The sequence below is a fragment of the Panthera uncia genome, chromosome A2, assembly GCF_023721935.1.
Source record: "Panthera uncia isolate 11264 chromosome A2, Puncia_PCG_1.0, whole genome shotgun sequence".
NCBI classification, from domain to species: Eukaryota; Metazoa; Chordata; class Mammalia; order Carnivora; family Felidae; genus Panthera; species Panthera uncia.
The window spans coordinates 3,055,198-3,064,864 of NC_064816.1; the positions used below are offsets into that span (position 1 = coordinate 3,055,198).

The 9,667-nt window shown below is 66.9% G+C and overlaps 2 protein-coding genes across 5 annotated transcripts in view; one reads left to right on the forward strand and one right to left on the reverse strand.

Annotated features, from left to right (window-relative positions):
• HDGFL2 (HDGF like 2) overlaps positions 1–4,821 on the forward strand; it is a 21,645-nt gene extending 16,824 nt beyond the window's left edge. Inside the window, exons 8-16 of one of the 4 annotated variants that reach the window (XM_049639665.1) lie at positions 83–158; positions 232–541; positions 1,660–1,757; positions 2,386–2,459; positions 2,604–2,674; positions 2,960–3,061; positions 3,215–3,485; positions 4,039–4,171; positions 4,521–4,821. In XM_049639665.1, coding sequence (XP_049495622.1) covers positions 83–158; positions 232–541; positions 1,660–1,757; positions 2,386–2,459; positions 2,604–2,674; positions 2,960–3,061; positions 3,215–3,485; positions 4,039–4,171; positions 4,521–4,620 — 1,235 coding nt within the window. In that variant the 3' untranslated portion in view covers positions 4,621–4,821. Of the gene's footprint in view, positions 1–82; positions 159–231; positions 542–1,659; positions 1,758–2,385; positions 2,460–2,603; positions 2,675–2,959; positions 3,062–3,214; positions 3,486–4,038; positions 4,172–4,517 lie in introns of all 4 variants that reach the window. The other 3 variants (XM_049639667.1, XM_049639664.1, XM_049639666.1) reach the window with 3 other exon arrangements.
• Positions 4,822–4,834: 13 nt separating this feature from the next.
• PLIN4 (perilipin 4) overlaps positions 4,835–9,667 on the reverse strand; it is an 8,627-nt gene continuing 3,794 nt past the window's right edge. The window contains 4 exon segments of the mRNA XM_049643196.1: positions 4,835–7,024; positions 7,097–7,183; positions 8,517–8,704; positions 8,801–9,667. The exon segment at positions 8,801–9,667 is cut by the window's right edge and continues 9 nt beyond it. Of these exon segments, the coding sequence (XP_049499153.1) occupies positions 6,692–7,024; positions 7,097–7,183; positions 8,517–8,704; positions 8,801–9,667 (1,475 nt within the window). The 3' untranslated portion in view covers positions 4,835–6,691.

A 9,667-nucleotide genomic window follows, 5' to 3' on the forward strand; every position in this document is an offset into this window, starting at 1 on the left:
GGGCCCCCCCCCCCCCCCCCCCCCCCCCCGCCGTCCTGGGGGAGAGATCCCGCGCCGACCGCCCCCCCCTCCTTCCCTGCAGCTGAGAAGCCGCCCCCGAAGCCCCGCGGCCGGAAGCCGAAGCCAGAGCGGCCCCCGAGCAGCTCGAGCAGCGACAGGTGGGCGGCAGGCCCGGGCTGCGGGCGGGTGGGCGGCGCGCCCCCGGGCCCTCTAACGGGCGCGCCTCCGCAGCGACAGCGACGAGGTGGACCGCATCAGCGAGTGGAAGCGCCGGGACGAGGAGCGAAGGCGGGAGCTGGAGGCCAGGCGGCGCCGGGAGCAGGAGGAGGAGCTGCGGCGGCTCCGCGAGCAGGAGAAGGAGGAGAAGGAGCGGCGGCGGGAGCGCGAGCGCGGGGAGGCCCCCGCCGGGGGCAGCGGGGGCAGCAGCGGGGACGAGCCGGGCGACGAGGACGAGCCCGTGAGGAAGCGCGGCCGCAAGGGCCGGGGGCGGGGGCCGCAGTCCTCGTCCGACTCGGGGCCCGAGGCCGAGCCGCAGCGAGAGGTGCGTCCTGCTGGCGCGGATGCGGCGCTGCCCGCTAACCGGGAGCTCGGGGTCGGCGGGTCCCTTCCCGCCGCCCGCCGGGTCGGCGCCGGTGGGGGTGGGGGTGGGGGTGGGGGTGAAGCGGTGAAGGAGACACAGAGACCTGCGCCGTGGAGGAGCCGGGGTTCGCGTGAGGGGGCCAGACAGGGGACAACGTGAGGTGCGTTCCAGCACGTTGGGTGCGAAAGACAAGAAGGCAGGTCAAGGGGCATGAGCTGTCGGGTGGGCTTTTCAGTTTTAGGTGGGGTAAACCCTAAAGGCTTTAGCTGAGAAGATGCGTGTGCCTTGAAGTAAGGATCTGAATGAAGTGAGAGGTGGTCTGGGAAGGTATCTGGGGAAACAGCACGCTGGGCTGAGAGCACAGTCTGTGCTAAGGCCCTGGGGCAAGACCAGGCCTGGTGTGTTGGAGCAACAACCAGGGGGCCCGTGTGGGTAGAACGGAGAGGTGGAGGGGGGAGAAAGAGGAGAGGGGATGGGGCAGGTCATCCCGGGCCTTGGGGTCTCAGGGAGGACTTGGGCTTTTCCCCCAGGGAGGTGGGAGCCCTGAAGGGCTGTGGGCCGAGGAGGGCAGACTTGACTCCTGTGTTCACAGGTGCCCTCTGGGTGCTGCGGGGGGCAGGACTCTGGGATGAGTGGGGAGCAGATAGGCCTCTGTGAGCATGAGGGGTGACCCGCAGGCCCAGGGCAGTCCTGCAGGCTCGTCAACACCCCGCTTTCCTGGCACTCGCAATCTGCCTGGATCTGAGCCTCACTTCCAGGCCTGTCACCTTCTAGACCGAGCCCCACGGGACAGAGGACAACCTTACTCTGCCTGTTTTCCCTGGGTCACAAAAAAGGGCCCAAGATCCCTCCCACAGGAAGTGCAGATTGTGGGGCGGCCCCTCCCGTCGAGTGAGTGGTCCTTGTAGGGCCTGAGACGCTGTCCCCTGGGGCACGTGCTGGACCCCAGGGGTCGTTCTTCCTGTCCTGCCCGGTCCGCCAGTTGCCAACAGTGCAGTGATGGCAGGCGGTGGCAGGCTGAACCTCTAAAGGGAGCGCCCGCTGCCCGCCACAGCCCTGTCTCTCTCTGGACACTGCAGGCAAAGAAGGCGGCCAGACAGTCACAAAGCACAGAGCCCTCGAGGAGACCCAGCCAGAAGGAGAAGAGAGGGCGCCCCGAGGAGAGGCCCCGAGCCAGGTCGGACCCGCTTTGCCTCCCCTCCCGCGGCTACCTGGGGGCCCACCTGCCCCGTTCTGGTCCCTGCGGCTCCCGGCCTCCTGGGGATCCGTCACCCCTCACCCCGTACAGGAGGGACCCGACTTCCGAAATCAGTCTTGGACATAGATCCAAACCAAGTGGGGCCCCGTCAGTAGGAACCACTGCTCCAGACTGAGGTTCTGCCCCCAGTGGACACCACCCCACGTATCTGGTTGTCACGCTGGAGGTGTTCCTCGCATTGAGGGGGTGGGGCCATCATGTTGCCCAGCCCCCCCACAGGGCCCGGATGTTCCTCAGAGAGCGACCCGCCCCTTGTCAGCAGTGCTGAGGGGGGGACCCTGTCCCCCAGACCAGTGGTCCTCAGACTGGAAATCCAAGCCGGGGGGATACAGCCCATCCCCCTGCCCGCTTGCTAAGCGGGAATCCAGCATCAGCGAATGAACCTTCCCGATGCGAGTTTGGCGGCTGCCTAGACCGGGTCCCAGTGGGCCCGATCCCTCCTCCTCCCCGACCACGCACACACAGGCCCCCGGGGGCAGGAGGGCCGTGGCAGGACAGGGGGGCTACGCGGCAGGCGAGGGTAGGGCTAAGGGGTGTGACTCCACAGGCCCCCCAAGGTGGAGCGGACCCGGAAGCGGTCAGAAGGGTTCCCGCCCGACCGGAAGGTGGAGAAGAAGAAAGGTGAGGAGGGCGGGCCACCAGGGCAGGTCCTCTGCTCCCGTGCACGTGCACGGGTGGAGGAAGCTGGTCGGGGGGCAGGACCGGGCCAGGGTGGCTTCTGCGGCTGCAGTCACGTGCAGGTGCTGCGTTCTCTTCTGGCCGCAGAACCTTCCGTGGAGGAAAAGTTGCAGAAGCTGCACAGCGAGATCAAGTTCGCCCTGAAAGTCGACAATCCGGTGAGACCCTCCTCGGGGTGCGGAGGTTCCTCCGGGCCAGGCAGTCCCCCAGCCCCTCGTGTGTGGAGCCCCTGAGAAGTTCTGGGAAACTGAGGCAAACCCTGGGTCTCGGTTCACCTGGCGTCCTCCAGCAGGGGGCGCCACCCGGGCTGTGCTGCTTAGTCCTCCAGGTTCTGGGTCTCAACCACCACCCCTGGGGGTCCCTGTCGCTCCGCCTGCCCCCCAGGGCACTCCCTAGGGCCCCCTCAGCTAGGTGCCGCCCCTCCCCCTCTCCCCACCCTGCAGGATGTGAAGAGGTGTCTGAATGCGCTCGAGGAGCTGGGGACCCTGCAGGTGACCTCACAGATCCTCCAGAAGAACACAGATGTGGTGGCCACACTGAAAAAGGTGCGGTGGGATCCTAGCAGCGGAAGGGCCTGGTGGCCGGCGGGGGTAGGGGTCCTGAGGGGCACGGCCTGGGCGGTGGCGGCCTTGGAGGCGGGGCTCTGGCGGGGGCGGCGAGACCCGCTGCGTCTCCTGAGCGGGCCTCTCGTGGGTCAGATCCGCCGTTATAAGGCCAACAAGGAGGTGATGGAGAAGGCCGCGGAGGTCTACACCCGGCTCAAGTCTCGGGTCCTGGGACCGAAGATCGAGGCCATCCAGAAGGCGACCAGAACTGGGACGGAGAAGGAGAGGGCCGAGGTGGACAAGGCAGAGGAGGCGCTGGCTGGAGAGGAGGCCCCCGCGGAGAGGGCGGAGGACGAGCTGAGCGCTGGTGAGGAGCAGGGCGGGAGCCCTCGTAGACCCTCCGAGCCAGATGGCACGGAAAGCCGTGCGTGCGTGGGGGCCGCGTGTGGGAGCGTCGCGGGACGGGCTGGCTGGACCTGGGAGGGCCAGGGGTGGGCTGAGAGGAGGAAGAGGGTGTTTCCCGAAGGGGCAGTGGTGCTGGGTCCCTCAGCGACAAAGGGGCTGTCGCGCTGTCCTTCCTGCTAGGGTTACGTGGTGCTGACGGGGGCTGCGGAGAGGTGCTCCTTCTTCAGACCTGAAGCCTCCGCAGCCCCAGGGCCGGCCTGCAGGGGGCGTCTCCTTATTTCTGCCCCCAGACCCCGCACACGTGTTTCCCCGCTCCTTTACCAGTCGCTCCCTGTCTCAGGCTTGTATGTGCGGGGGCCCGGAGCCGGCTGCAGAACCCGGCACGTGCCCCAGCCTGACGGACGAGCAGTCTCGATGGGTCTGGGAGGTGTGGGCCGGGGGCATGTGGTGGGCGCTCTGCGCCGGGGCCCTCGAGGGGGCTGCAGGCTCCTTTAGGGCTCCTGTCCCCAAACCAGCTCGCTTGCCCCCGGCGGGCAGGGCCACGGGGTCACGAGTCCCCCTCTCCCACCCAGATCTCTCAGCCCCGGTGAATGGCGAGGCCACGTCCCAGAAAGGGGAGAGTGCCGGGGACAAGGAGCAGGAGGAAGGACAGAACTCCGAGGAGGGGCTGGGGTGCGGCTCCTCTGAAGAGCCCTTACACAACGAGTAAGTATCGCCGGGGGCCGCGGCCACGGGGGCAGCTTCCTGAGAAGGCGCCCACTGCGCGGGCTGCTCGCACCCGCCACCCCTGCCGCTGACCCGTGGGTCCCCCATCCGGGGAGCTGCTCTGGGCCCGGCCCCCCCGGGAGGGCGGCTTCCTCCCGTCGCGCCAGGAACAGGCGCGTGGGCTCCTGGGTGTGGACGCCGCCGTGGTGAGGACCCGGGGTCCGCCCTGCGGCCCGGCTGGGGCGGCGGAGGGCGCTCCGGACACGGCCGCGCTCCCCGGGCGCTGGGTCTCTGCTGGCGGTGGAGGGCCGCGCGCTCACCCGCACCCGTGCTGTGTCCCCACCAGCAGCGCGCAGGAGGCCCCCGAGCTGGACGTGCCCGGGAAGGAGCGGCAGGAGCGCTCGAGGGTGCGGATAGCCTCAGAGTCCCTGGACGAGGAGGACAGCTGAGCCCCGGCGGCCAGGCCCACCCGTCGCACGTAGATGCCCCAGGCCTGCCCCGGCCCCCGCCCACCACCCAAGGAGCAGAGACCCGTTGGGGAAGCGCTGTGCTGTCCCTTTGTATCTGTCCCCTGGGTTGTTTTTCTGCCTAACTTCTGTGATTTCCAACCAACATGAAATGACTATAAAGGGTTTTTTTAATGAAAGTCACTTTTATTGACTTGGTTGTCTAGTGTTGCTGGGGCAGCTGTCCAGGACCCGTCCAGGGACGAAGGATTTAAGCCGTAGCATTCACGGCGAACGTGAACTTGGTTGCGAAGGTGCCCCTGCCTGGCCTGGCCCCGCAGGGCTGACGGTGAGGGAGAGTGGGGGTGGGGGGTGGGCCTTTATAGAAGTAATGGGGGCTCGAGTGGAGGCTGTGGTCTGACCCTCCTGCGTGCGGCCGCCCAGCACCCAGGCGGGAGCAGGGACCCAGCGGGCGGGCCTGGGCCCGGAGGGTGGAGACCGTGCTTCTCTGTTCCCAGCCAGGCTGCAGGTGGCTCTGGGACCCCCGAGGCAAGATTCAGGGTCCCCAGAAGCGGTAGCTCGGGGCATTCGAGCCATTCAAGGCTTGGGGGCCGCTGTGGGCTGGCCAGTGTCCTTGATGTTCCAAGGGTGTGAGCACTGGGGGCGGGACTTGCTCTGTGACCTTGGATGAGTGGCACTCCCACCCCGGGCTTCTCATTCCTCACCTGTGTAAGGATCCCAGGCTCACGGGGCCGTCACGCGGATTCAGACCGACACCCGCACTGGGCAGTTGCTGGCTAAACAGTGGCGTCCACTGTATGTGACTTACCCTGCCCTGGCCAGGAGCCTCCGTTCCCACCGAGGCCGTGGTCAGGGTGGGACTTCTGAGCCTGGCGCCCCTCGTTTGGTTTGGCTGGACTGGAGCTCCAGCTAGCATCTCTTCCTGCGATGACAGTGCGTGAGGGACACCAAGGAAGGACGGGCCCAAGGGGCTTCCTGACCCGTTCCCCGTGTCTCACATGGCCAGCGCCCAGGAGCCTGGCGACCCTTTGGGGGAAGGCTGGTGTCGCGTCCTGGGCTCAGAGCACCGCATCGTGTGTGAGAAGGGGCTGTGGTCCTGGGGCCTGACCGGGGGGTCGAGGGCGGGATGCGGGTTCTGGGAAGCGGGGGCTTCCTTGGCCAGGGTCCCCCCCCGGCCGGAGGACAGGTGAGGCCCAGGGAGGGCGCGCCTGGCGTCCTGTATCCCCACGTGCCACCCCGGCGTGGCTGCCCTGGGCATTTGGGGAAGTGTGGCCCGGAAGGACGGGGTGCTGCATCACAGCTGTTCTCCAGCCTCGACCAAGTGTGGGGCCTACCTGAACGTGCTGAGCACCTGCGGTTACTGTCCCACTGTCCCCCCCACTGTCCCAGGGCCCCGTCCCCTGCGGGGAAGCTCTGCTGGTCCTTCCTCAGAGACCTCAGCCCAGGTGCTTGGAGGGCCACAGAGCATCAGCTCCGGGTAGGCCCAGGTGGGAAGTGGCTGGTTTTATATCCGCCCCCGTCCAGTCCTCCAGCCGGCCCGGGGCATAGCCATGGCTGCTGGCTGCCGCAGCTTGACCCTCACGAAGCCCCTTGGCCACACTGAGCGTTGGCAGAGGTGGTAGGAGCCTGCCTCGGGGTGACAGTGGCCTTCTGGTACATCCGGCTGCAACGGAACGTGGTTTGCTGAGGGCGTATGCTTCTAGAGCGAGGACAGAGCCGGGAGCCCAGGAGGGAGGAGCAAGCGAACTGGACGGAACCTTCTAGACTTAGGCACGTGTGCGTTCCTCTTCCTTAATGGGAGTGCTTGCTTGAGATCCTCAGGCAAACGCCCTCCGTCGGCGGTCTTAGCAACCCTGGGCCCCCAGACCCGGAGGAAAAGGGGTGGACGGTGCGGGCAGGCCTAGAGCCGGGTGCGTGGTGCGGCTGAGCTCACGGTCCTTGGTGCCCCCGCTGGGGCGAGGCAGCGCAGGGTCCAGACCTTCGGGGAGGAGGGGGAGCCGGTTTGGGGCCGGGGAGGAGGCCCCGCAGAGGGCCCCCGTGGGCCGGGAGCGGCCTACAGCCGCTGCCCGCCGGGCGGCAGGGCGAAGGGCCCCACGAGCCAGCAGAGCGGCGGGCCGTGCTGCACGCTGTCCAACACCTGCTCCAGCTCTTGCCAGGCCCGGCCCACGCCCTCGTGGCTCCGGGCCAGGCGCTCTGCCGGCAGCTGCTGGACCGAGCTGGCCGAGGAGACCAGGCCATAGAGCTCACACAGGCTGTGCCGCGCCCGCCCCACACGCTGCTGGAGCTCCTCGGGGAGGCCCTGGAGGCCGGCGGCCAGGGAGCTGTAGGCCACGTGGAGCCGCTGGACGAGGCTGCAGGCCCTGGACAGGGCCCCGGCGTCCGGCACCTGCGGGAGTGGGGAGCGAGGTAAGCGGGGGCGGAGGGAGAAGAGCGGGAGCCTCGGCGTTTGGTCACGCACCTCGTGGGGAGCGCCTTCCTCCACGCTGCTGCTCGGACCCTGGTCTGGAGGTGACCGGCCCTCTGGAGCCCGCTCGGCCTTCTGAATCTAGAAAGAAAGAGACGCCAGCGGAAAAATTACAGCTGGTCCCCTGGGGACGTTTGGGTCTGGCCCTGGAGCCTCACGTCTGGACCTTTCCCGGGCACGGTGGAAAAGCCACAAAAAAATAAAATCCTTTGATAAGAAACGAATGAAAAGGTCTCGGAGGTGCCTTACAGAGTCCCCCTCTCTCGTGTCCTCCATCCCTGCTTCGGAGGCGCATTCTGAACCCGGTGCCTCTTGCTGCCATGGAAGCCACCCCAGAGGCCCCACTGTCCGTCACGTGCCGGGAGTTTTGAAGGAATCTCCCGGGTCCAGCCCGTTCTCCCATCAGCAGCTAGTGACCCCCTAGAAAAACCTAGGTGGGGTCAGGCCACTCCTCAGTCCTGGGTATTGGGGGGGTTGCTGGGGGGGCACCCCTGGCCCCCCCCCCCCCCATGCCAGGAGCCCCCCCCCCCCCCCCGGTTGTGACAACCACAGACATCCCCACAGATTGCCAAGTGTCCCTGGGAACAGAATCACCCCCCCCAGGGGACACTTCCTAGGTTAAGGGGTTCCACTAGCCCCCAGGAGCCTTTACATTATGTTGACCACCTCTCACCTGCTGAGGTCATGGGAGGCTGCACACACAGGGCAGTGACTTACAGACCTTGAGGTCACCCTGGGTGATGCCATCTAACCACTTGGAGATGCATTCCGGTGTCTGGGGTGAGCACGGCTTTACTCGTTATTTTTCCCCCATAATTAACCCTGGCTTTCCCCTCCGCGGCCCTGCTAACACTGGCACTGGTTCTGGATCATTCTGTGTGCTGTACTATTGGTGTCCTGGGCACTGGGGGTGGGGGGCTGAGCAGCGTCCCTGACCCCGCCCACTCAAGGCCAGGAGCACCATTTCCTGCAGTTGTGACAGCCACAGATGTCCCCAGACATGGCCCAGTGTCCCAGGGGCCTGTTCACTCCCGTGGAGATCCCGCTGGATCGGACCCGCGGCCTTCGTGCTGTGGCCCACCAGAGACCGTGGGGCACCGACTGAAATCACCGTTGTGTGGGTGCAGCCTGGAGATCTGGATTCAGGCAGCATTGCTGAGCTCTTCACTGCATGTGCATCTAAACGTCTAAGAGCCATGACCTTGGAGACCGGGAGGTCCTCAGAGCTGGGGGAGCCTCGCCGTCTGCACTGGCCACAGGGGCTGCCGCTGGACTGGGCTCAGCTCCGCCCCTGGCACAGAGCAGGAGCCGACACGTTAGCTGTCCGCCTTGGAGAAGCCTCCGTGGGGCTCAGTAGATGCCCGTCGGGTCACCACACGTGGATGGGGGAGCGTGGGGAGGGGAAGGCTCTTACCAGCTTGAAGGCGTCCTCCAGCTGGGCCAGCGCGGCCCTGGCCTGGAACTGGCCGTGTTGCAGGTGGCTCAGGGCGTGCTCAAACGCCCGCTGGCGGAAGCCGGGGGCCAGGTCGCCCAGACGCACAAAGTAGCTGCGCTGGTCGGCCGTGAGCACCCTCGGCTCAGGCTCGGAGGCGGCAAGCTGGGCTGCAGGGAAGAGGGGATCACTGGATCCGAGAGGCCCCGGGATGGGTTTTACAGAAGCCCAGCCCCGTGGGAGTGGGCCGGCCCTGCCGTTCTTACCTTGCTCCTCGGCATCCAGGGGCCGGAAGACATCCCCCAGCTCCTTCAGCTCGTCCCGGAGTGTCGCGAAGCTCGTGGGTCCTTCATGGCCGCGCGCGGTGGCCACGTGCCCCGCATCCTCCCTGCCCAGGGTGGCCCCCTGGGGACGTGTTGCTTCAGCGGTGGCTTCCCGGACAGGGTCCAGGCCTGCACCAAGTGTGTCCGGGGCGCTGGATACTCCGGGGGACAGAGCTTCCCCTCCTTTGCGGGGGGCACTGGAACTGGTGAGTGCGCCCCACACAGGGTCCCGGGTGCCAGGTAACCAGTTCTGGATGGTGCCGAGACCAGTCTGCACTGCCCCCTTGGCCACGTTCCCTGCCCCTGTCACCCCAGCGGACACTGTGTCTTTGGTGCCTGTGACAATATTCTTGGTGGTGTCCAGGCCGGTCTGGACGGTGCCCTTGGCCATGCCCAGTGCGCCTGTGAGCCCAGTAGATAGGGTGTCCTTGGTGCCTGTCAGGACGGTCTTTGAAGTGTCCAGACCGGTCTGGACGGTGCCCTTGGCCATGTTCACTGCCCCTGTCACCCCAGCGGACACTGTGTCTTTAGTGCCTGTGACAATATTCTTGGTGGTGTCCAGGCCGGTCTGGACGGTGCCCTTGGCCATGCCCAGTGCGCCTGTGAGCCCAGTAGATAGGGTGTCCTTGGTGCCTGTCAGGATGGTCTTTGAAGTGTCCAGGCCGGTCTGGATGGTGCCCTTGGCCATGCCCAGTGCACCTGTGAGCCCAGTAGATAGGGTGTCCTTGGTGCCCGTCAGGACGGTCTTTGAAGTGTCCAGGCCGGTCTGGACGGTGCCCTTGGCCATGTTCACTGCCCCTGTCACCCCAG